At 39.3% G+C, this 27,983-nt stretch overlaps 2 protein-coding genes across 2 annotated transcripts in view; both read right to left on the bottom strand.

Annotated features, from left to right (window-relative positions):
* Positions 1 to 1,710: 1,710 nt before the first annotated feature.
* Positions 1,711 to 13,508, bottom strand: CETN3 (centrin 3). The gene is made up of 5 exons (XM_072416168.1): positions 13,361 to 13,508; positions 10,693 to 10,828; positions 8,867 to 8,981; positions 7,481 to 7,672; positions 1,711 to 1,983 (listed from the first exon to the last, which is right to left on the bottom strand). The coding sequence occupies exons 1-5, from the start codon at positions 13,375 to 13,377 to the stop codon at positions 1,940 to 1,942; spliced, it is 504 nt and encodes a 167-aa protein (XP_072272269.1). The 5' UTR covers positions 13,378 to 13,508; the 3' UTR covers positions 1,711 to 1,939.
* A 5,760-nt stretch (positions 13,509 to 19,268) lies between these two features.
* Positions 19,269 to 27,983, bottom strand: part of MBLAC2 (metallo-beta-lactamase domain containing 2) — a 10,019-nt gene continuing 1,304 nt past the window's right edge. Inside the window, exon 2 of the mRNA XM_072416160.1 lies at positions 19,269 to 21,884. Coding sequence (XP_072272261.1) covers positions 21,499 to 21,884 — 386 coding nt within the window. The 3' untranslated portion in view covers positions 19,269 to 21,498. The remainder of the gene's footprint in view (positions 21,885 to 27,983) is intronic.

Genomic DNA, 27,983 nt, shown 5'->3' with positions numbered 1-27,983 from the left:
TGTTCGGCCGAATATAGCACAAAAATTCGGGTGGTCGAACATCGAATTCGAATCCCATCGAATCACTCTCCGAATTCGAACAGCCATATTCGGGTCGAATATAGGGACAACCCGAATTCGAACATCAACACTAGTCCCGGCCACATGAAACATTTTTTCCTTGCTCCTTTTTAGCCTCCCCCTGTGCTTTCCTCAATGGAAACTACTTTGCATTGAGTTTCAGCTGCATATTATCTGTCCTATCTGTCCCGTCTATGACATGACCGAGCCACCACCAGATTTTATTTAAACATGACACATTTAAAACACTGAAATAAGAAATTTTTTAATTTAAAAGTTTAAAATACTACAAGACAGACTTTACCAAAACTGCTCCAGGGGCTGGAAGGGCTGACTCTTGAAAGCAGGTATGCAAATGCCTTAAAAAGGAACTAAAGTGTGATTAGGCAGGGCTTTAGTGGTCTCCCCAGCCCCTTTAAGCCAGCACTTTTCGGTAACCACACAGCTGTTTTCGGGTGGTCACTAGAGTTGCACCACAATATGGGGGCGACCAAGCGCCTACCATTTCTAGCCAGCTTAAAAAATTCCTAGGTTTAACACTGCTTTATTGCAGAAAAGTACGAGCAATGTCTTTTCTGCAAAAAGCATTCTTACCTGTCTGATCACTCTGTGGAGCTGTCTAAATTGCGGAGTTGCACATGCGTTGATTGCCATGGTTTCTGGCACATCCCGACTTCCACTGCGGTTGCTGGCACTGCCTGCAACAGGAGTAACATATTCCCAGCCCATCCAATTAAGATGGTCAAAAATCCTAAGAGGGAAGAAAATAAGGAAAAGGATGGCGACTACGTGATAGAATAGGGACAGGAGAGTATGACAGTGTTTAGTTCGGCTTTAATAGATAATATCATTTCGGAGACGCAAGTATTCCTAGGCAGAAAGGATTTGCATGCTGACCAAGTCAATGTCCACATGTGATGCTCTGCCTTTATAATTAAAAAGAAACTGAGGAAACTGGGCAAACTGAATAAAAAGGCTGAAGAGGAAAGGGTTAGATAATGCTGTATTATAATATCATCAGCCAGGAAATGAGACGGACTCTATCTGACTTGCTACACAAGTGTACAGTAAAATCAAAGTTAGCAATTTCAGTACAAGGAAGAATTAATGAGCAAGATCAAGGTAAAAACTGGAGTTCATGTTTTAGGTTGTTGTATCATACAGTTCTAGAGGTAATAATTCTAAGACGAATATTTATGCTCTGACCAGGTCAACTAGCCATCACAATTTAGCCCTTGTCTCCCTAATATATCCCACCTCTTGCCAAATGTGAATGTAACAAGATTAAGGTTCTTCATTCAATTATTACTGCTTTGGTGTAAATAACAGCATAGTAAGTATAGTCAGGCTAGAACAGGAAATGTGTTATGGACAAGATCGCAGAGAAAAATACAGGAGAAAAGCTTGGAAAAATGGAAAATTAACACAGGCACCATATCCAAAGGACAGGCAAGTTGTACTAATTTTTTTTTGTTCTTAGATTTAAGTATGTTTCAAGGATAGCAGAATGTTTGCTATAAAAAGGTGCAACAAATGTGTTTTTATCATAGACAACATCACTAAATAACAGTAAATGAAACATCTAAAATGTGTTAAATTTAAAGAAAACCTCCAGGAAAAATGCAAAGAAAAAAAAAACAACCACTCCAATTTACAAAGTTTGTGCAATTTTATTACAGCTGCGTATAAAAGAAAAAAAAACTATTTTACAAATAGAACTATATACTCAAAATTGAGAAAAATTCCAACGTAACATAAATATTCTACAAAATACTGACGTCAGCATCAAAGTTGGTCCATAATGAACGTGTCCTCAACCACTCCTGCTGCTGGCAAGTCAAGTTACGGAGATAAACAGGTCTTCCCTTAACCCTTCAGGTTAAATGTCGCCAGTCATTATAGAAACAAATTCTTCTATATTTACTGTATACATAAAACAAAAATAGATTTTAGACAGGTTGTTTTAAAAAAAAAAAAAAAAAAAAACAAATTTAGTAACATTTAGTCATTTCAACATTTGTAAGGTAACACATAAGAGGAAATGTGGATATTAAAACCTGTCATCTGTCTTCTGTTTAATAATGTAGACTATCAGTCAATAGCTTTCAAAAGAAGAACGATGAATGCCTGGAGGAGATTTTGCAAGAAGCATATTGGTGTACGTAAATATCTCACTCTAAATGGGAGTGATTAATAGTATATAAAATTATACAACAGGGAAGGTTCAGAGTTGGCTCCTGTGAGGAAGACGGACATGCAGACTTTTCATTAGCTTTAAGCAGCTGCAGACCCTCATGGGGGCTAAACTAAAATCTTCTAATATATTATTATGTACTTAATAACTAGGCACTAGGAAAATCATATACCGGTATTTGCAAGAATGTAAAATGGAGCAGATGTTAGTGGAAAATTGGAAGTGGCCTTATAACTGCAAGGAAATGTACATGCCACCTAGTATTTTCCAAATTCTGCAACCTCAACCTCCTTGACAACTCGCAATTTCCCCTTTCTGATCATAACCTTATCACCTTCAACCTATCAAACTCCTGTCCCGCTTTGCCACATCCCAGACCTGGTCAATGGCAGAGAGATATCTGTAACCTTGACCATAACCTATTCTCAAACTGCCTTGCATCCCTAACCCCCACTCTCTCCAAAATCACCTCACCAGATAAAGCTGCCACCATGTTAAACTACTCTCTTTCCTTGGCTCTGGATAAAGTAACCCTTGCCACTCTCAGCTACCCCCGCCCTACAAACCCCAGACCCTGGCACAACAATCAAATCAAACAAATGACTGTTCGTGCAGCTGAGCGCAAGTGGAGAAAATCTGGCCTCAGCGCTGACTTCATGGACTACAAAGCCAGGCTACAAAGCTTTAACACTGAATTCACTGTCACCAAGCAAAATTATTTCTCCGCTGTCATTTTCACCCAAGCTTACAATCTACGTAACCTCTTCTTAACAATTGACTCCCTTCTAAACCCCACACCTGCTCCCCCCACAATAACCTTCACTGCCTAAGACATAGCCACCTACTTTAGAGGGAAAACTGACAAAATCATACATGAGAACCGGGCCAATCCAACCATATCTACCCCTTCCACCTGTAAATCATCACTGGCCTTCCTCAGCCCTGTTACTGTGGATGAAGTCTCCACCCTTCTCTCATCATCTCCATCTACTACCTGTCTGCTTGACCCAATTCCCTCCCAGTGTTCTCCCCAGAAATTTTTTTCAGCCGGATGGTGGGAAGCTGTAGCCGGGTGGTCAAAGAGGGTGTGTGGCAAAACATGGCAAATTTAGTGCTCCCAGTTGTTTATGCCATGGGTATCCTGTAACCTCCTATTGTTTCAGTGTTCTACCTTCTACCTATAATTTGTTCCAACTTTGCAATGTCTGCCCTTTTAGTATATCCAATTTTTCCTTTCTATGTATTTTGCCACAACTGTCCTATGCTGTGTATTGTGACCCAGCTTCATAGTGTTTTAAGTTTTAGGAGTGTATTCATTTGAAGTAGTGTAATAGTATAATGAATGTGGTGTAACAAGTTACGCTTAGTTCATATTAGCAGCAAAAAACATTTACCCCTTCTGAGTGACTTCAGGCAACTGCTAAGCACCTAGGATTGTTAACAGGCGGTAAGTGCTGGGCACCTAGGATTGGTAACAGGCGGTAAGTGCTGGGCACCGAGGATTGGTAACAGGCGGTAAGTGCTGGGCACCTAGGATTGGTAACAGGCGGTAAGTACTGGGCTTTTTCAGAGCTAGCAGTTTTTTAAGCAGCAGTGGTTCCTGGCATGAGGAATGGACAAATATAACCTTACTGCCGGTGTGAATTCAGCCTAACTTCAGATGTGCTCCTGTGTCTATATTTAGTTAAAGTGAACTTTTGTGAAAACATTTTTTTCACTTGATCCTTTTACAAACTTAGCCCAGCAGGCCCATGCTGGCTCAGCTTCCACCTTTTCTCTGATGCTCACTTGTATGTCCATTGCTGCCTTGCACTGCGCATGCGGGAGATTGAACACTTTTTTTTTTATAAGAAAGCCTCTGAAGATGCATGCACACAAGGAGCAGTGCAGAGCCTCTTGGGATATGTGACACAAATATCCCAGGAGGCCGCGGATTTCTCCTTTGGTCTTTACCGAAATGGAAGTAAAGACTAAGGGGAGAGGTCCTCCCAAAAAAAGTGTAAAAACCAAAAAACACACATTTTTTTCATTATATAACAGAGAAAATCACTCTAATATAATGTGAAAAATGTGGCGATGCTTTAATAGCATTATGCATGTGATATCAGATAGGGACAAGACAAACAGTGATCCCCTCTTATCACTGTCCATATTCTATATAAAAACACTGTCTGTGGAGTTTATCCACAGTGTGTAATGATGTCATCGGCAGCGCAGTGTAATAGCTATGTGAGTGTAAAAGCTGCATGTCATATTCTGCAGCCTAACAACTGTTCAAACCTTCAGATCTCCTAAAACGTTGGTTGTATTGACTTGAAATTTTTAAGGTACACGTGGAGGCATAGGAAACTGAAATTGTAGGTGCAAATTACTATGGCATTATGAGAACATAAATCTCTTGCTCCTATATTTTCAGTTTTGTACCCCCCTATCTCAGGGAAAGTGGGGTTTAAAGAAGAGAAGCAGGCAGTAGTTTCATAGATTTGTGACAGGTAGGTATATATTTAGGGGCCCACCCCAATGCTCCTTGCTATGTTAGTGGCCCTGGGGTCCCCAATTTGCATTTTCAATTTAGGACTCCTAGTTGCACTTTCCTCTGAAACAGCAACCCCAAAGTTTAATTTTCATAACTTTATACATTTGTGATCCCCATATCTTGAAATTCTTTTAAGCTGGGGGGCTGAAATTGTAGTAACTAGTATCGATAAGGGACGCCTGCACACCCTGAAAATTACAAGTCCTTGTGAGGAGATATGGAGTTATGTACACAAAGAGCTGTCAGGATGCAGAACGACATGCAGACTTCACACAGAGCTCTAGCAGTGGAAACATTTTACAGGCAGCTTTTTTTCTTCTTTTTGTAAATAGAAATACAGGCAGCTTTTCTGTAAATAGAAATCCCAGCTCATGCTATCAGATGGGGGCGGGACTGCCTGTGTCCCATTCACATGAAGGCTGAACTGTGTGCTCACCTCTCATCACAGCAACAATCCTCTGAAAGGATGACCGCTGACACAGAGCAGCCTCACTGAGATCTGTGCAGAGGATGAGAGCTGTCAGGAGAGGTGGGCGGGGTATTCACAGCAGTCAGGCGCAACAACCGTCCAAAACCCTCTGGGGAGAACTATACCTCCCCTCAGGAACGTTGTCTTTGTGTCACCTTTGATTCTGCCCTCTCATTTACCCCCCATATTCAGAACATTTCCAGGTCCTGCCACTTTCACCTACAAACATCTCCAAATTCTACCCTACCTGTTCCCAGAGACCACCAAAGTCCTTGTACACTCTCTTATTACCTTTCATCTGAACTACTGTAACATCCTCCTCTCTGTTATTCCACTAACCAGACTCTCTCCCCTCTGCTCCTCTTCTACTGCATCTCTTTGCAGTTCTCTTCACTGGCTTCCATTTCATCTTAGAATCAAATTCAAGCTTTTCCCTTCAAATCCCTCCACAGTTCCTGTCCCACTTACATTTCTGACCTGATAAAAAATATACATCCCCAGCCGCTCTCTCCACTTCTCCAATGACCAACAACCTCACACACATGGATACAAGACTTTTCTAGAGTTGCCCCAATTCTCTGGAATTCTCGTCTTCCTCGTCCTATTCGGCTTGCTCCTACTTTCTGCTCATTTAAAAAAGCACTCAAAACCCATTTTTTCAAACTTGCCTACCCATCTTCTTCTCTCTTTTGAAATCGTCACTACTTCCCACCACTACATATCTCCCCTCCTATTGTGTGCTAATTCCCCCATCAATAGATTGTAAGCTCTTCGGGGCAGGGTCCTCTCCTCCCGTGTCACTGTCTGTATTCGTCTGTCATTTGCAACCCCTATTTAATGTACAGCCCTGCATAATATGTTGGCGCTATATAAATCCTGTTTATTATTAATAATAATATTATTATTAATAATAATAATAATAATAATAATAATAATAATAATAATAATAAATGCTATAGACCTAACAACTCCACCAACATGCTAGTGCTATATCTAGTACTAAAGCAGCCCACTGAAAAACGAATAAATGAAAAAAACACAACACTTTATGATCTGTAGTAATGGGCTCCAATCTTGCTGTCACTGTAGAATTCTGCTTTAATGAGTTACTCTTGCTGTCCAATGTTCTGTTAAATTACATAGTAGAAAGATCCCACTAGGTCCCCACTTACCCCCCCCCCCCCTCCTACATACACAAAATGTAGAGTACCACCTTCCCCCCTTCTATTCTACAGATATAAAAACTGATTTCTGGTGGGGACTTACTGGGAAGTTACTGAGATAGAGAAATGCAAAATCTCATTATTTGTTGCTTATTTAGGAAAAAACAACAGGAAAGGCATTTTAACCAATTAGAAAATTTCTGCAATATAGTAAAAGTTTTTTTGACCACAAAGCTTTAAGTACCTTTAACTTAATTTTTGAATGGTAATTTCTTTAAATAGAACTTCTGATTTATGCTGGAAAGGTTTCTCTCAAATTGAAATATTATGACCCTTCAGATGGTTGAATTTAGAAGATTTTGGATGATATAAACATACAGGTAAAAAATATCTCTGTAGCATATAATTTTGGCAAGCTAAATTTAAAATTAAAATGGCAAATGGTTCCTAATAGTTTACTATAGTCTTTATAGGGCAATCTGTTTAAATGTTTATTGATTTACAATTCTATATGGTCAGAGGTTAACACATGTCCATCCACTAATTATAATAAAGTGATGTCTTATGTATCTGCTGAAATACAGGTATCTAGTTACAACTTTGGGTCTCCTTTAAATATCTAAACATCGGTGCACAATATATATTACATCTTTTTATTAATTATTTTAAAGAAAATAAAAAAAAACCTGCATTGAATTTAAACAAGGATCTATCTGTGTCAAAATGCATAATGATTAATGAAAACATTCTATTAGTGGTGAATACTATGCAGTTTTATAACAAACAGTATTGGCTGGTCAAATGATCCTTGGTAAGGGACACGTTTGTTTGACATGATATTTTTGTGGACCCTGTGAATGCCGATGGGGGCTCTTGCACATGGCACTGGTCATAACGTGGTTTGAACGCTACGCACAGAATTGATATTAAAACAGTAATTTAAGGAACATCTGGAATCAGAGTGATCGGCATTATGATATTGAACTCACTAGATTACTGCACAAAACTTTCAAAATCAAAATTTTATTTTCTTGATAAACTTAAAGACTTCAACTTACTTTCTCCATCACCATCTTTGTCAAATTCATCTATCATAGCCCGCAATTCTTCATCTGTCATGTTTTCTCCAAGTTCCCGGGCAACTCGACGTAGATTCCTCAAGCTGATTTTTCCAGAGTCATCATCATCAAATAGTTTAAAAGCTTTGTGCATTTCTTCTTGGGGGTCACGATCCAGTATTAAGTCTGTAACTGTATTAAAAAGAAAAAGTATCATAAAAATTTACTGTATAACACATTAATAATCCACTGAATTAGGATACAAAACAAGCATAATCTTCTTAATAGCTAAAATGTAACATAACATGCTAGTCTAAACTTACCAGTCTATCTTCCATTCAGCTATAGACTCTACAACTGCAAAGTCTAGTTTGTTCATATGACTACATGGTTATTTCTGACAAGCAAATTCAATAAGTGTGCAAACCACTGGGCTGGGCAGTTGGACTTGGGGGCTTGGAGCAGGACCAATGAACCTGTTTTATTATTGGTGATCACATAATGATCTTCACTGTGACCTACATGTACTCTTCCACACTTATTTCCATCCCTTAATGGGAGAACATTTCTAGAAAGGATGTCAACCAGCTTGAACAAAGTGAAGTCAGGAGCAAACAAATATGGAGTTAAGGTGAATCAGGTGCTGTTATTATCTAAATATTATGTTTGTACTGAAAGATGAAACTTGGCTGGCTGCTTTGTTAACAGCTAGTGTGAATCAGCCTCATACTGACAAAAAAGAACCATTGATGCTTCTGATTCCCACACAAACAATAACTGATACAGTCATCATATCATCTGACCTTCAACCTCACCTGTGAAATAGATCAACAAGTGGGGAATATCAGGTAATGGGCCACCAGATCACATATAGCTCAAACATGAACCTCAGGTCCAGTATATCCCACAAATCAAGTCTGTGTTTTATTATACTAAAAGTTTGTGATATTTTCCTTTCCAATCAGTCTGTAAAATTGCTACCCACAACTTTTAAAATAATATATATAAAAATGAAAAGAATAGAGTACACTTGTTTCCCGTTTATAGATTTTGCACTAGCTGAAAGTAAGCCTATTACTAAACAACAGTGGAGAACTACAGATGTTTTTACCTGTCAAAGAGACATTTCCTTATCCAAAAAAGTCTGACTAGTTAACACATGCAAATTACAGACAGAATATAAAAACATGTATACATAATTGTATGACTTTAAAGATGAGCTGGATAACTGGATAGTCAGATATACAAATACTTTTGGTAGCTATTATATATGTGTGTGTTTAATTGTTATCTTTAAATATCACAACTGATAATTAAACCAGATATTTACTCATTGTAAAAGTTTAAATATTGCCTAAATTATTAATTAGGTAAGACAGCACTTACCAACTTCATTAAAGTCATCAAAAGAAATTTTCCCTGTGGCTTCACCGTCATAATCCTTTAGGATTTTTAGAACATCTGCTTTTTTCACATCGAACCCCAAAGCTCGCATTGCCACCTGCCAAAATTAAATGTACTTAAGCCATCTGTTGATTAAAATTTTAAACATTTAACACTAGATAAACATTTCGAGATGTTTCAAAAGCAAAACAATATCATTTAAAAATATGCTTTAGTTGCACTTCATCTCAAAGTTATGCCTAAATGTAAAAATCTGAAGAAAGTCTTTGTAGTTCAAGGGCTGGTACAAATGAGCAGACCACTGCCGAAAATCAATCCATCATCTGATTTTATAAAACCTCAAGCCCTTAAACACTGGACACACATTTACAATATATAATATAAATGCCTATGTACTGTGCTTTGACTATGTGCTTGTAAGGCAGCTGAAGAGTGAAGGAAACTGAGCAAGAGGAGTGCGCCTTCATTCCATATGTACCCCATTTACCACACATAATACCGGTACTTACATTTACTGGACATATGGTAAACATAGCAGGTCCCTCCATATTGCAGATTTTTGTCCCGCAGCTACAATAAGCTACAGGTGTTGCCCTTATTCTGCTCTCACTCCTTAATGAGTCAGAACAATATTGCAAACATCAGGTGAAATGTTCATTTAATGTTGGTGACCCACCAAGTAGTAAAGGATGATAATGATGACATCACCGGAGCTTTCCCCTTCCAAAAAAATAACTGGTCAACTTTTTTATAATAATAATAATAATAATAATAGTCAACTTTTTTATCCTGATATTTTTAAAGCTCTTTGGAACAGTGGAACACTGGCTGAAAAGGTGTATGGCTACAATGGCGGCCATATGTAAGTTTTTAACAGCTTCTGTAGGTTTTAGTCTTTACTAATTCTTAGATATTCTGGTTACTGAAAAAACACAGTCTTGTTAAGCAATACCCAGCTGTCTCCTGGTCCTATAGTTCACTTAGCTACTGGTGCGGAGCTCTATACCATTGAAAGTCATGTCAGAATGTACTGATAGTGATGAAGATATCCAAAGTGCCATTATACGGAACACTCTGTCACTGTTCTTGCACTGGTTGAAGGCAGAGGTGCTAGGGTTCTATTTTGACTCATTCTATCTCTATAAAAATCATCTGGCTGTACTAGTGTCACTCCAAACATCTGTTTTTTTGAATCAGTCAAATCTAATGCAACTCTATTGAAAAGTAGTGCATTCATGATTAGTGCATCAATCAAACATTGATCATAAGTTCATGTTCATTGCCAAATCAAATGCAACTACCCAGCTCTCACCACCAAAAAGGAGAAGCTCTCCCTGCTACTGGTACTCAAAGCAGGGGTGGGCAAAGAACAGGGCTGGTTAACAGGTGTAACCAGGTAAACAATCCACATCTGGGAAAATGATCATTTACCTGGTCACATACCTATGGACCAATGTGTAGCCAGCATTAGACAGTGGGAAAAATGTAAGTTCACCTTGGTTTAAGATCACCTCTAACCTAAGCACATACACTGGATTATTGTCTCTCAACACAAACAACTGTGACCATCTCAGCAAAATTATAACGTGTACAATGGTCCCCTGGCATAGTTTATCATTCTGTTCTGGTGACAATCAATATGGAGGCGAAAGCATTGGGTTGCCGCTTGCTTGTCCTTTCCCATGGAACTAAAACGCACTGTGTATACTGCACATATTATTCACTGAAAAAATTGTTTCACTTTTAAATCGCTAGTACAAGATGCATCAATTTAAATGATTGAATTCCCTACCGTTTTAATATCTTACCTTTAATTCATGATAATCTATTGCTTTGTCCTTGTCTGTATCAAACAGATCAAATGCATCTTTAATCTCTTGCTTCTGTTCTTCTGTTAGTTCTCTTTTTTTCTTCTTTTTTGTTTTGTCAAGGGCCAAATCTGTTCTAAAAAATGAAAACGTATATTTTAAGGGACAGTACAAGTATATATGTGCCAAAACTAGTATACAGTGTGTATTCTTGGAGTGCCATTCCAAATGTATTCCAACACAAATCCTATCATCTGTTAGGAGGCGAGTGGTAAAACATGTGTAGGAGTAATCTATGAACATAAATACACCCTAAAAGTAGATAAATACCCTGGGAGCCCAGTCACACCTTACATCTGTGTTACCCTAACACAGTGATTCTCTACCAGGATTCCTCCAGAGGATGCTAGGGGTTCCTCGAACAATGAGCAATTTGTACTTCTCGGGTCAGTTTAAGTAACCTCAATGATCTTTTTGGCTTTAAACATGACATTCTTCCCAATGGCTGGCAATGTAAGAGGCATTCATCTCACTGATGACCACACAAATTTACTGTGAGATTTGTATATAGTATTTATTGCAGGGGTTCACTGATCTCTGAAAAATATTTTAGGGGTTCCCTCATGTTAAAAAGTCAAGAAAGGGCCACTTAAAATGGAAGTAAACCTTAAAACGACCTAAAACAAAAAAAAATATACTTACCTTCAGTCCTGCAGAGCAGTCGATCCTTCTGAAGGTTTCTTCCATGCGGTCCCGCGTCATCCATCTTCGGGCCGGCGCACTCGGGCATGTGTAGAAAGAGCAGCCAAGAGCCTCCTGGGATGCATGACACAGATATCCCGGGAGGCTCTGTGCTCCCGTTCATTCTTTATCGTCTAGGCAACCGAGAATTAAGGGGGTGGTGCTGCACCCTTTTTTTTTAAAAACACAAAGAAAATGTTTACTTTAAATAAAAGGGTTGTCTACTCTTTTATATAAAGTTAAAGTTCTGTGTTTAGGTACGCTTTAACAGGAGTTGCATTAAGTCATCTTTTTAAATGAAAACACAAAAATAGTATACATTTTTTCCCAAAGCAACACACATGGTATGCTTTACAGATATTAAAATCACTTTTTCCTGACACCCATGGCATGCTATTAATTAGGAAAGAATTATAAATGACAAAGACAGAGTCTTTAATGCTTTGAAAAAACACATGCTACCAGTTTTTATTAAACTGACTTTTATTCCACTTTAAGTGAAGAACTGATCAGCTAGTATGGATTTTTTCCAGCTGACAACTATTGTTTTTCCCTAAGACAGGCTAAAAGCGTTAATTCCCCCAATTATATTAGGCACAGGAAGCCTACAGTGGGTGTGTTTGTGCATCTGAACCAGGGGCTCTAAGATAATCAGAATAAAGGTCGAATGGATCCCACACCAATGTCTGACTGAAGTGAAGCATACAGCGAATATGTCAGAGAGGTAGTATAGTTTTGTTTTTATGGTCAGGGGTTTTAGTCTTTATTAGCCATTAGAGATATGGTATATGCCATTTTCACCTGTGTGGCTCTTCTCAGGGCAGCATAACATTTATATATTTAGCTAATATGCATTAAAATGCAATGAACAGTAATCAGCAGTGTAATGCCATTTATTATGAATGGCATTCCATCACACATTGTATGAGACTTGCAGCACACTACATTACATAAGAGGGAAATTCCTGTGTGACACATTTCATTATAAAATACATATCTGATTTGCTGCATATTAAAAATGAAAAGGGTGTCTTAAAACAATGCATCTCACATATGTGCAGAAATTGGCACATTTTTTTTTTACAGACCCCAGAAAGTGTTTCACCCAATCGTGCACCTGTGCAGTGCGAGATCAGATGATGTAAGAAGAAGAACCTGGAAGTAGATAGCGGCGCCAAGTGTCCAGTCTGCACTGAAACAGACGGGGAAGACAGCACAGCATTGGTCCTACTGGACCTCGGAGGGATTGACCGCTTTGTACCTATAAAAGTAAGCATTTTTTTTCTACTGATAATGGCATTTTAATGGGGGGTAAGGCTGGGCCCCAGGCAGAAAGGGGTTAAGGTTTGGTATTAATTGGGAGGTAGTAAGGTTGGGCACAAGGGAGGAAATAAGTTAAGATTTGGCATGGCAGGAAAAGAGTGAAGGTTAGGCCTATTGAGTAAGGTTGGGCACCAGGCAGGAAGGGGTTAGGGTTGGGTACCAGGCGGGTAGGGGTTAGGGTTGGGTACCAAGCAGGAAGGGGTTAGGGTTGGGTCCCAGCACAGAATTGGAGGTAAGGACAATGTGATAGGGTATAACACATAAATATCATCCAGGGACAGTTACTGGCATGGAGCTCAGCACATTGCTGGAGAACAAAGTGGGTGGAGCTTCGAGGTCAGGTTAAGTCTAAGGGCTCCGCCCACTTGTGTTCTGTGCGGCGTACATAAGGTGTATTTCCTACTTTATTAGTAATAATGTGAAGTTTACCCTCAGTGTGACCCGGCTGCACAGGTTTGCCTTTTGTATCATGAATGCTATTTATGTGTTCCCCAGCCAGGGCATGACCCTGGAAACAGGTGGCAGCAGAGACAACCACATGCTGGGCTATAGGAGCTGGGCAGCCTTTATCCTGTGTACTCCCTCTACATACCCCAACACTCACCTCAGCGGTACATTCATCTCTTCTCTGTCCGCTGACACCAAGCCCGGACCGGTCTGACACACAAGCCACACTCAGACACAGAAAGGTCTGGGAACGTACAGTAAACACTTTACAATCCATCTGATTGGTGGAGAACTCGTCACTTCCCCTTAGTAACCAGACCGGCTTGGAAGTAATACTGTAACGTGATTGGCCAGCACATCACTCACTTTCTTTGTAGTCCTATGATTCGCTGAACGTCCCCATCCTCTTCCTTTGTATAACACGGGGACAGTTACTGCCACGGAGCTCAACACATTGCTAGAGAACAGAAGGGCGGAGCTTTGAGGTCGCTAAAGATGAAAGCTCCGCCTACTTATGTGTTCTGCGCGGTGTGCGTAGCGCCATAGTGGCCGTAGAGCGTCTGGCGCTGAAGGATAGTAAATAGGCGGGAAGACGTGTTGGGGCATTCAGTGTGTTGTGTCTGCTGTGTGGAATGTTCTGTCCCGGTCTGAGCAGAGTGCATGTAAAGTGCTCTGCATGTGATAGAGGCAAATGTGTATATACAATGTATTATTATTATATTTATTTTATAAAGTGCCAGCATACAAAATACTATATAAAAGGTATGACGTGAGGAGAACCCTGCACCACATGGCTGAGGTGATGTTATAGCATTGTGTACAATAGGGAGGAGAAATGGAGTGATGGCTAATTAGTGGGGTAAATAATAAGGATAGTTGGGTGAATCTAGAGAGGTTTTGAGTTTTTATGTGTTGAAGGTGAGAACAAGTAATGGTGTATATAGCAATGTCTGTGGTTGGCTGACTGTCACACATTTTGTATAAACCGGGATATTTTCTTTGCCCACAAAATGCCATTGAAAAATCATCAGGTTTATACTCAAATGACACCTAGTGGCATGTCCTGGTAGTGCATTTGTCTCTTGACTGGCAGATCAGAGATGAGCTATGTGTAATACTTTACATGGAGACTCAGCATCATATACTGGTGGACAACAATAACGCACAAAAGATTCCTGGAGTGGTCGCCAACATTTTTTCACAGACCAATAATTTTAATGGACTCTGGACCGCACATGTGCGGAAGTTGTGTCTCACTCAAAGGGGAAGAAACTTCCCCCAGAGTGATGTCATAATGCCAGAGACACAACCCGCTCTGATCCTGTGATCCATACGGGAGACATGGTCTGCTGCACTGGCTGGTGCACCCCCCCTTCTCCTGACCCCACTGGGGGGCGCACTGGCCAGAGCCGCGGACCACCATAGGTTGGCGACTGCTGCTTTAAAGTGAAGCTAAAGTTCCACTTTGGCAACAAGCAGGGCTTTATCGCAGAAAGGCACAGGCAGTGTCCCGTCTGCAATTAGCATTGGCATGTGCAGCTCAGTGTTGGTTGCCAGGCACATCCCAGCTTCCCCTGTGGATGCTGGGACTAAATGACACGTAGGTGCTCAAGAACCTACGTGGGAGGTACATCATCCCAGCCAATCAAGATGGCTGAAAAATGGAATTAGGAAGATACGACTGAACAAGGTAGCAGCTCCCGAGAGGGAGCGGATACAGGTGACTATACACTGGGTTTATTCTGCTTTAAGAGCAAATGACCCATCATAACTATTGATCAAAATTACAAGACTTTATTCTGTAAAAAAAGATATACAGGCTGAGCTTTTATTTGTATTTATTTCCCCTTTTAGATACTGTAAATGTTTTAAAGTTAAAAAACAGATTCATTTTATTGGTGTTTCTATTGATTAATGTTTTGAATGTCAGCAATGACAGCAGCATGTGGTGTCTTAGGTTTATACTCAAGTTAAAGTATTTTTCAGTTTTTTTTTCAGGTAAATGTACCTTGGTTTATATTGGAGTGTATGTGGTATACGAATTTGATATCTCTTTCCAAATCCATGAGCATCAATATAGAGAAGCTGTTCAACGGGCACTGCAAAATTTTAAATAAAAGACGCAATGCCCACAAAGGATAAAAATCCTTTGTGTACACCAAATGCCAAACTAAGCAATTACCATGAAAAAAAATGTAGAAGTGGCATCGTCAATGTGTTACACATAGTCTGCACAGACAGAATAGATGTGGGAGGACCTAGAAGAATCACCAAATACTTGTTGCCTGCAGGAAACATAGAGCAAGGTGCAGTTACAAGACCAGTCTACATGCAAAAGGAGAGAGCTGATTGGTCTATATAACATAAAACTCCTACACAACAGCAAAGTTTCACGTTAGATCTGTATGATATACACAAAGCACACCATGATTCAAGAATCTACTTGCCTCTTGTGTTTAGAAAATGTTTGCTTATCAGCATTGTTTTACAGCAACATTAGCATGAACATTTTCTACAGGATTTTGACGTGTGCCCATGGGAAATTGAGAATATTAGTTGCAAATGTATTTGGCAAGTACAGTACTATGTTGGATGAGAAGGTTGGCTAACAATTGGTATTCCCATTCAAGGGTATCTAGTAGGGTTGAGGTCTGTGTTTTGTACAAGTCACTCAATTTCTATTTCACTTAGGCACAGAAACAGTTGTGAGAAATTGTCATTGTATATTGTAACATTAGCACTGGAAACACCTAAAATAAATAGTTTGGGGAGGCATCCATATACAAGTGTGTGTGATTGGCAGGTGTACATAAACCAGGGACGGGGTTCTTAATTTAGTAAAGTGGATTTTCCTGGGAACGTCTTTGATTCAAGCAAAGTAAATTTAATTTACCCGATGTTTGTTCTTTATGATGCTTTGTATGTTCATTTTGTATTCTGCACTTTAACATGGCATCAGTTTGCTGTGGGTATGGCACTCACAGACCTTTAAAGATTTTCTTCTGATTAATAAGCCCTAGGGTGAGAGCTGCTTGAACAATGTAGACCGGCCTGGTGTTTTATCTGGCCTCTGTTTTAATCTGATTTGACAGGAGGATAATCCGATGTCCATCTGTATCATCCTGACAGCTATATGTTTTTTTCTTGTTTTGTTCCTAAGAATTCTAGCGGCTATTCAGAGCTGTGGATGGTCTTTTATGAAGGAAAAAGGTTCATCTTAACAAACACCTTATTAGTTTTATACATGTTTTTAGTTTTGTGCCTTTTCATGTAATTGTATGTACTTTATCAATAATCGTATTTTAATGCACTGCTATTGTTATTACCAGGTCTTGTATTTAATGAACACATCAAAATACCCAGCTCATCTCAATGCATAGGAACTAGCACATTATAAAATAATAGGTAACCTATGTACAGGCTTTGATGTGTAATAATGTTTAGAAGTGAATGAGCCAATAGATCCCATTTATAATTGTGTTTTCCTCCACGCATTTTACTCACAAAAATATCAATAAAACACCCTAATACACATATATTACCAACATATTACACAGCACTTTACAAAATCCTAAGTCATATCACTAACTGACCTTCAGATGAGTTCACAATCTAATGTCCCAACCATAGTTAAATGTCATTACCACATTCTAGAGCAGGGGTGTCAAACTCAAACACATGGGGCCAAAGTCAAAAACTTGGACCAAGTCGGGGGCCAAACCCGAAATCCACTGAAAAGTTTCTCTTTCTCATCAGATACAAAACCTTCCCACACAGAAACAAAGAGGTCCCGCCCAAAACTAGGGACCTAGAAACAAGAAAGAGGCCAAAGAATTTTTTTTTTTAATTTTAAATTCAAAATTTTTTTAAAATCAACCATAAAAATGCTAAATATTTATTTATTTATATATCCCGAAGTGACTGAAACTAATGAGACATTGAATGGCAGAACATTGCACTACAAGACTATAGTAACAGGAAAGCTGCAGCAACCCCGTCATAGGAGAATGGTGTGCTGCCCTCTCTGCCTCCCTCCCCACTGTTACACGGAGCCTTCTCACACACAAAGACATCCCCAGCATCCCTATAGACCAGCACCCGGGCTGGACTCGAGTTGCCTTTGTGATGTGTGAGAGGGGCAGAGATCTCTCACTTGTCACATAGATGTGAGTGATGCCGAGACTACAATTCCCGGCATTACTTGCATACACAGAACAACAATGCACCGCAGTGATGCCGGGACTTGTAGTAGCGGCCTCATTCGCTGCAATAGGTAGTAGCAGGCCAAATGCAATTCACCTTCGGAATTCCCTGGGAGCAATTTTTAGGAGGAAGCCAATTTACCTAACTACATGTTTTTGGAAAGTGGTAGGGAAACCACCCAAATACAGGGAAAATTCCACTGTCTTGGCCTAGATTTAAATTTGGGACCTAGCACTGCAAAGGCCAGAGTGCTATCCACTGAGCCATCAGCAGCATATAGTTTTGAATATAGAAAAAGAGTATATTTAAGAAATATGTGAGCTGCCATTGCTGAACTCTTTCTTAAAAAATGTAGTTTGGCTGAGTATTATGCTGTTCCAAATACTTACATTTCACTTCACCAACTGCGCACTTGTTCTGTATCAGGAATTACAAAGTATTATGGGCAGAGATAGCCAGACAGCTAGCATTTTCAGCTCTGCAAATGCAGCTTTTTTTATTTTTATTTTTATTTTTTTTAAGCAAAATGTGGAGACAGAGAAGACAGCATATATCTTGTCCATACTACATCACTCACTGTTCATACAGGCAGAGACTACCTGCATCTTTGGCCTACTGCAGAGTATCCCAACCAGTGTTATGTGTTATCAATGCAAATCCATACAAAATCATGATAAAGAATCTGAGACACTCCTATCTACTGCCTCACACTTCCTGCTATTATCAGAGGCATCTCTTTACACCTTCTGGTCCTTCACTATGGTGTACAGGTAGTCCCCGGGTTAAGGACATCCAACATATGGGGGCTTCCCTGCTCACTCCTTTACAAGACAAAGGCTTAGGGAGGGGCAGTTTGCATCGGGTGACGTAGATGGGGAAAAAAACCTGTCGATCTCACTGCGTGTGCTTGAGATTGGCAATTTTTTTTTCCTTTTGACAACGGGGCCAAATTAGGTATCCCAGGAGGCTCTGCACTCCCATTCATTAGGAGGCGGTACTGTACCCTTTTTCCTAAAGCATAAAAGTGTGAAAAATTTGGAGTTTAGGTACGCTTTAAGATCCCTCACAACCTCAGCTTTGTTTAGCAAAAGATTTGTTCTGCAAGTCATGCATACCTATGCCCCCTCCCCCCATCAAACCTCCGTCCTGCACAGGAGAAAGCAGGGAAGCCCGTTTGCATCTAGGAGTTGTCCGTATGTCGGATGTCCTTAACTCGGGGACTACCTTTAATGACCTGCCTGATCATTCTAAAAGTGGAACTTTAGTTCTGCTTTAATGCATGTGACTTTACATGAAGAAAGCTCAAAACTAATTGTCACAGTGCTAAATTAAACACGTATGCTGTCACTAAATGTGCCTTTTATCATGCATATTCATGATGAGCATACATTCAAAGCACTATGCAAACTGGGAGCACTTTATATTGCTTGTTTCTGAAGTACTATGCCCATTCCCACATTTTATAATGCAATGCAATTGCTCTTCCTACATTTCTTTAAGGATAAGCAGTATAGTATATTTCTGTGCTCAGCTAATTTAGTGTAATATGGGATGTATACACAGTACTCTTTTGTTATACTCACCCCTCATTACTGGTATACTTGTTACCATACAACCCTTATACCATAAGCTTATCAAAACTGTAATATAAGGGACATACCTAAATTATATATTCATATTGGTTACCAGTCAGATATGCCTTTGCACTACATCTACCATGTGAATGGTGGATCTAAAAGTCATTGTACAGATTGTAACATGTGGTGGGGTTTAGAATACAATATAATAACAATTGCATATCATGCTAGACTTCATGTCAACTAATTTGTTGAGTCATCCAACACAATTGACACAAACTGATATTTCTGATACAGCAAGTTTACTTTATTTGTGTTTAGTTTTATTATAAACACAAAAAAGCTTTACAGAGATACTTTGGAAAAAAATAATGTACATCACATCATTCAGCAATCTTGTTCTTTGTACAGTGGTACCTCAGTATAAGTCCGCTTTGGAATAAGTCCAACTTCTGTTTGGACAAGAAAAGTTTTGCTTGGTATACAACCTTTGTGCTAGAACTTGTATGGGTCAAAATGAGTCATAACACCCGCTACCCTTATTTACCTCTCTCGAGACAAAGCAACGACTGCCCACGAGCATCAGTACTCCAGTTGCTACTATTCAGTGAACAAGCCGTGCTATATCTCTCTGTGAATTACATAACATCTCCTCCTCCCTACCTCAGCAAGATAAAATGACGTTAAATTTTCATTGGTTTCATCTAACTGCTTTTGTATTTATGTATTTTAGTATTAAGCACTGTTTAAGTTATTTTATACAGACCCATCAATGTATATTATGCCAATAACAATAGGTATTTTTTTCAAGGGAACGGATTAATCATTTTCCTTTTATTTCTTATGGGAAAAATGTGTTTGGGGAGCTGGAACGGATTAGGAACTTTTACCAAGGTACCACTGTAACTGTAAAAAAATAGATTCCTAAAATCATGTTATGGCAGATGTTTATATAGATAGATTTAAATTAGGAATACAAATACTCTTTATTATCCTTTTAGTAACCATAGCTCATAATATTTGATTATATCCTTCACAAAATATTTCCACACGCTGCATTTCACGGTTTATAATAAATATATATGTTTTTCATAAATATAAAACATTGAAAAAAAGTTAGACTCTTGCTTTTACAATTGCACTAAGATCAGCAAAATATACGCTTGTATAACTCACACAAACAATGCAATTTGTGCTCTAGCAGTTATTTCTACATTAGGCAAGCTTGCTTTACAAAAACAGTTGGCCAAGTGGTGGAAATGAGTGCCCACAGCAGTGAACGTTATGAACCATTGGTAAACTAGTTTTTACATTTTGTTCCATCTCATGTTAGTTCTTTTCTTCAAATTAAAAACAACCAGTAAACTCCTTCAGGCCCTTCTCTGCACTCACTCATTGTCCCTATCCGCCTCTGCATTTGTGAAAACCCTGTTACTTTGGGTAATGCATTATGATTGTCATGTGAAAAGGGGATGGGAGAGGGTGCATGGTCCTGGGAAAAGCTGAATTTTTAAGAATGCAGTGGGTGATTTGGGGAGGAGGGCAACTGCAAAGGAGGTAAGTAATAACCCCTGGAGATGCCTCTTATTAACCTCCTGGGCAGTTCATTTCTGTCTGGATTTATATGTTTAAAAGCGGTACATTGTTTTTCATAAAAAAATTTATTTTACAGTAAAATATATTAGTATGAGTATAATAAAGTTTGAAATGCAAAATCATGTCAAATTAATAAATTTCAAAGAAAAATTTATACTGTAAAATAAATGTGCATGAAAGACAAGGTACCGCGTTTACACATATAAATCCACTGTATTACATTCAATACAGTTATTTTGTTCTGAATGCAATACAAATAGATTTGAAAGTCCCACCACGCCCTGAACAGAACGTCTGCATGCACCGACGTCACTGGGAACTTCCCGGTGATTCATCAGATGCGGAGGACGCCAGCCAGAGGAAGAAAGAAGACGAGGATCGCGAAGGAGGATGCCGGCGGATCAGGGAAGACCCGATTTATCATTGTTTTACACTGGTTACTGCTCAGGGGGTTAATCAAACCTGTATTCTGTCTGCTCCATAAAAAGTACAAAATGTTCTTTCTAAGTGGATTTTCTTTCAGGCAGTTTAACCACAGAAATTTAACCATCCACTGAATTTTGAAGAACTAAGCACGTACCAACATGAGAAAGAAAACAATAGCATACTTTGCTTTACAGAACAGAACATAACTGTTACCCGAACATGAGTGTTTTAGCACTATAGATAAAATATTCCTCTAAGTACAGCATGAATATATTATTAAATAACAGGTAACCATCAGGTCAGGTTTCTTCTACTAAGAGTTATGCAATTAATTCTAGGTTTGCTGCAGTTTGATTATATTATAAGCCTATAGCGAAGGTAATATAATAGCGTGTACATACTGAACACAATGCTAGGGAATCTTGTTTGGTATTAGATGTTTGCATAGACATTCTTCTGTTTAGTTTATTATTAGCACATGACATCCAGGCATTTAGGTTGTTCTCCTTGAATTAGTTACACGTAGTGCTATTCCCGCCATGGACCTCACCGCACAGGTTGAAACCTTGTGGCAGAGTCCAGCATTTATGATGTAGTTGGAGGCCAAGCGATGTAGTCTTTCTGCTCCAAACGTGTTGAAATGCCCAGGCAGCACTCTATCCACCAAATCCCTGTCCACCAAACCCTTGAGGCGCTCACAGGACCCAACATATTCAGAGATATTACTGTAAGGCAGCCAGTCAATCATGGATCCATCGTACACCACATCTCCACTAAAAAGGGTTTTCCGATCTCTGTCATGTAAGCAGATACTTCCTCGTGAATGTCCCGGCATATGCATCACTGTCAGTTGTCTGTCACCAAGACTGATGATATCCCCTGGCAAAGACAGAAATTACCACATTGATTATTATAATTCACAGGAGATTATCTGAGTCATAATTGGCTTACTATATAGGCCTGATTTATTAAAGTTCCCCAAGACTGGAGAAGATAGACTATCATAGGAGGAAACCTGGAATAGATCTGGTCCAGGATTTAATAAATTTGTGAACTAATGGCAAGAGATTTTTAAGAAATCCATTCCAGGTTTGCTGGATCACCCAGGTTCTCTAATGATAGTCTATCTTTTCCAGTTTTGAAGAGCTTTAATGAATGACGTTTTATCTTTTTTGAGCAACTTGGAGTAGTTAAAGCAGATTTGTTTCTATCCAGGATACCAAAGCTGCAGAAAATGAGAAAGCAGAAGGAAAGACAGGTGACGGTCTAAAGAGAGCACAGGGATGTCATTATCAGTTTGCTACAGCTCCTTTACTGTCCAATCAGCAGACTGGGGGAGAAAAGGCAACCAAAGGAGCAGTGCATCAGCAGCCATTGCTACATAAGTACCATTACCACAATATAAAGAAGGGGAGGGGGTAGTAGTCACCAAATTGTGGTATTTGTTCAGAATTCTTCCTTCAAATTTCATGCAGTCTCACTCTAAGTGGCCATACTTTTATTATAAAATTAATGACTATAGGAATAAGACAGCAATGACTTATTCCTATATCCAAGCCTACCAGGTAGGAGGAAGCCAACCCTGTGACCTCTGCCCAACACTAAAACACCTAAAGTGTAAAGTGCCCACAGTTTTAGGTGGACTCATTTTTTAATGGACATCTAGACATCATGGTCATTTAAATACAATTATTTTTCTGCTTGACTTGTAAAATACATCTTACATTTTCAATAAATGACAATAAAAATTGCAATAACTTTATTTAAATGATTCCTTCCATGTAATAAAGGCTTCACTGCAAAGCTGAGATCATAATGTGTTGTACCATGACCGCTAAATGGTCCCCAGTGAAATAGTTTTATGTACATGCTTCCAGGAAACAATGTCATCATCTCTTTGCTGTTGTGAGTAATTATGGGTCACTGATATAATATGCACAAACAGACTCAGAACAACATCACATACATAATGCATGATCATCTATTTCATGATTATTCCAGTGTGAACAAACATTTAAAAGCCATTATGCACGACATAAACCGTTCCCCTGTATTTATAACACCGTGCAGCACATTTGTTCTCATGTGTCTGCTACTCCCTCGCTGTTCTCTAAACACAAGGCTGAAAGGGGTGACCACCTCAATTTGTATTATACTGAATCGATTCAAAGAAGTAAATGTTTCCATTATGCAGTCATGGGGAAAAAAACTGTATTAACATCTTCAGGATCAGCTTGTTCTCTTTTCAGTCAATGTCAGTGGAAGGGAATTGAAAAAAAAAAGTCTCATCTTACACTTGAAAGCAGGACAATAGAGAATTACATTACATTGTATATTTTTGGGGTTTTTTTTACACTTAGAATTTGCAATGGCTTACTGGGGAGCAGTGCCGGCTTCTGACATTGGGGTCCTAAATCTTTCAACATAAAGGTGAGATTTTTTACCAACCTTACCATGGAGCTAAAGTCCCAATTGGAAAAATTGGTGATCATACAGGTAGTTATTGAAGAATGGTCCAGGTGATTTCCCCCTGCAATAACTTTTCTTACCTGTTTGATCACCACCCACCTGTCCCAGGAATGAATGTACTCCTGCACAGGTACAAGGGAGTTGTGTCATCCCAAAACAACCAATCAAGACCAAAGTAAAAAAGAAAGGAAGATAGCAGTGTCCTGCAATGGAACCGGGATAGGTGAGTAATTATGGGTTTAGTTCCATTTTATTCTAAACCTTTACCCTAATTACTCACCTAATGTTACCTAAATTTGAAGGCCAACTTTGGGCTTCTCTCTCAGTCTTTTCCCTTCCACCACCCGGGGCCCTGCATGTTATGATAATATGTTCTAATTTTCAGGATTAGGCTGGTAATGTGTTGCCACAGGATTTGCTTCTTTGCCTTTTCTCTGTTCACAATGATGTACAAAGTAGAGCTGACGTGTTGATGTCAGCGCAGCCCTCTGCACCATTACATGGAGCATGCAGGGCACTGTGATAATGTACCAGCAGGTAAAGGGTCAATCTGTATAAAATTAAACCTAAGCTTGATGGATGCTCCAGAATACAAATCTCCTGACAAGGCAAGTTAAGGGTTGTAACAGCTACTGTAGCCATTATGAAGGAACCCCATTCTCCCTGTTGGATGTTTACATTTATTTTATGAGGAATATTTCAGGAATACATGAAATAGACAGGGACACCCAGAGGTTAGACAGAACCGGTTTTAGAAATTATAGCAGGGGGTCTCACTGTTGGAAGTATCACAAATAAGATACAAATATAATGCCAATTAAAATAGAAAATAACAAAACCATAATTGAATGTACAGCACTGTGTAATATGTTGGCGCAATATAAATCCTGTTTATTAATAACAATATTTTGTTGCTATATCCAGCTGCAATCCAGAGATTCCCCCAGTAGTATTGTTTTCTGCCTAGCAACAGTTAACCCACATACTCTGAGCCCAGGATACTGTGAACTCATGCCAGCCTGTGACTGGACAGTGAAATTGATAGCAACACATTAATCAGTACATGTCTATGATAATTCTTGCCAATGATCGGCTTCTTATGCTGCTACATCTTGGCACAGCTCTGCTTTACAGAAAATGAAGCTAGTACAAGATGAAGTTCGGGTATTTATTCTGTTTTAACAAAATATATATTTAATGATTTACAAAGCTGTATCCATATGTGTATTTATTAACCTGAAATTAAATATTAACACACATATATATTATATATATATATATATATATATATATTAAATAGCATTGCACTTTATTCAGTTTACACATAAAACAAGCTAAAGCTCTTAGCTGGCCAATATGGAAACATCACGATCTTGTACAAGCACCAATCAACCAATTATGTAATGAATGCTGTTCACAAACTTAATATTGCGCTGCTCTTACAGTACAAAGTATCTCAGAAAGTTGCATACACGTGTTGCACACAAGGCAGGGAGATAGAGAGTGAAAGGCCCTTACTGCCTTTGGAAGACATAAACCCCAACTGCATTACATTTAGTTTGCTGAAGCACTGTGCACCATAAATAACGGCTTTTTTCCAAAAATCCCGCTTTCCCTGTGTGTCTTCCCTGCCTTAACCTACACACAGATAAAAGTCTCCGGAGATGAATGATCATCTGACCTCCAGTGGCTTTAGTGCTGCTTCTCTCCTACAGGGTCCTACAGTCACAGTCTGCATTCACTCCAGAATTGGTTGAACATCATTGTTCGGGCTTCCTGAGTGTGTATCCAGGACATGGTGACAATGAAATGAAAACAACTGGAAGACAGTTGTCACTCCAATAAGGCAGGACTGGTCAAGCTCCAATGATATCTGGAAGTTTTAGAGCTTTGACTGTCAGAACCTGACATTTGGGGAAGCAGATTTTTTGAAAAGTAAATTTAGGACAAAAAACAATCAGTAAGATATTGATCTTTTATGATTGTTTCCAGTGACAAATGTACGAACGAGCGCTGTAAACACAGTGCTGTTCTGTTCTATGGAAAGGTGAGATGTGAGCACCCCACCGTGCTCGCCTACCTTCATTTCTTTTGCGGTTGTTCATTGTTGATTGCTCATAGATTTTTCAGGACAGATACATGATTGACGTCAGGCGACCTCTGTACACGTCAGATTCTCACCCGAAGAGAATCATCTGATGGGTGTACATAGCTTTACGGTGGAGTTGAGTTTGTCAACAGATGACAGACTCCTACAGTGTGCTTGTGCAATTTGCAGCTAACAGACTGTTGAACTTATTTCTTTCATTTCTGAACACAAAATAAATATAACTATAATGAAGAAAATATTTTGTTTTGATGGGGACTATCTCTTTTACTAATGAAAGACCTTCTCAAATGTTTTCATAGCAGAGACATATAAGAAGAGCTTCCAATGCCCTACTCGTGTTTCTCATTGCTCAGCTTATGTGAGGCTCCCCCCATGGAATCTATTTATGTGTTGGTGGTGGGTGGGTAGGCTGAGCTTAGCACCTAATGGGTTCTAGGCATTGAAATACCTCTCTCTCCATGTTTCAAGAGAATCTGAAGTGTAGGTAAGTTTTAGAATTACATCACTTATGATACAAATCAAGTGCTTTATTTATTTATTTAGTTAGTTCTATACCTATCGCTAAACTAAAGCTAATCCCTTAACAATAACTTTACGGCACAACAACTAAGGCCGTGCTAGAGTAAAGCTGCGTACACACTTGCAATTTTTGTCGTTGGAAAGGATCTTTCACGATCCTTTCCAACGACAAGGGAGTGCACGATGCATGAACAGTGCTGTACATACAGCACCGTTCATGCTCTATGGAGAGGGGAGGGGGAGAGCGACGGAGCGGCACCCTGCTGCGCGCTCTCCCCTTCCCTTTCATTAGGATCGGTCGTCATCCATTGTCCGTGGATCCGGCAGGTCGGTCGTTCGGACGATGGACGACACCGACTGTACACACGGCAGATTTTCGCCCGATATTTGGCCGATGCCGATTATCGGGCGATAAAAATCTGCCGTGTGTACGTAGCTTTATTCCCAAAGCTAAAACCTGAAGGTGGCCATACAGTAGTCAATGAAAAGGATTAAAGGATCTCCTTCATACTGATTGTAATTGACTACCTCCATGCATTGAATGACCAGTCGAACTGGCACACAACATTAATCAAACATGAAAAGGATGGGCATTCACAATTAAGACATGCTATATCAAACATATATGAGAATCCTCTCATTTTTAATATATGACCACTTAAATTCAATATTTTTATCAAATCCAACAACTAATTATTAACTAAAAAATCTGTAACATATGGCCACCTTTATTTCTAACTATAGGTGTTCAATGACAGGCAGAAAATTCCACTTTTATGCAAAATACATGCAAACTGAACTAATCAAAAGCTATATTTTGTGGTTTGCATTAAAGTAGAATTGTATGCATTTAAATGATCATCACTACTCCCAATCCCAACATAAACCCACTGCCAGGGCTAGATTTACCGTAAGGCGTAGTATGCCTCTGTCCATAGACTGAAGAAAAACTAAATGCATAACATTCATACCTCTTCAGCATCTCACATACTGTCTATCTTATATCCTAAACTGGGTTTGATTCAAAAATTAGTATTGTTAACTGTGTACCTGCAGGTTCTTCCAAATAAACCTATCCTTACAGCTGAACTTCTAGCAAACAGATGATATATATACTTCATACATACATATATATTTCTGCTTTACCGGCCCAGGTATATCCCTTCTGCAATAAAAGCCTCAACTAGTAAAATTCCACTTAAAGGACACATTAGGACTGTTGCGGTTTTAAATACACATGCATCTTGCTTTTCATTTGCATGCTGGAAACAATGAACATGCATATTCTAAAAACCAGGGAATACACTGCAAGCAGCATGCAACCCACACAATGATATAATGAGAAATGTGCTACGGAATAAAATCCTACAGACTCTCTGTCTCTGTGCAGTCAGCTTTCTTACAAAACCACAATACCAGAAATGGACCCAACACTGGAAAACTCTGACTTTCCTGCGGCCCTTACAAAGTGCCCAGTGGTAGCACAGCGATTAACGGGCATAGAACGATAAATGTTGTCTTTGAAGTCATGATTTATTGGGACCTTTTGCATGATTACAATAATTTGCAGACAATGAAGTGTTTTATAGGATAAATAGGTTGAATATGTCCATTGAAAATTAACTCCAACTCAGTGTGACCAGTACCCTACAGCCTGCTCTCAACCAGGAACCTCCACCACTTATATACAGTAGCTCTGCACTGTATAGGGAGGATGCAGAATGCCCACCCAGAACCCATAGTGACAGCACCAGGAAGAGGTTCTTGAGGAGAGAGAGAGAAAGGGGGGGAGAGCAAAAGAGAGAGAGGGGGGGGGGTTCTAGAGGAGAGAGAGAGAAAGGGAGAGAGAGAGAGAGAGAGAGAGAGGGAGAGAGAGAAAG

The sequence above is a fragment of the Pyxicephalus adspersus genome, chromosome 6, assembly GCF_032062135.1.
Source record: "Pyxicephalus adspersus chromosome 6, UCB_Pads_2.0, whole genome shotgun sequence".
In the NCBI taxonomy this organism is placed as follows: Eukaryota; Metazoa; Chordata; class Amphibia; order Anura; family Pyxicephalidae; genus Pyxicephalus; species Pyxicephalus adspersus.
The sequence above is the reverse complement of the archived record's forward strand: the minus strand, read 5'-3'. Positions and strand labels throughout refer to the sequence as shown.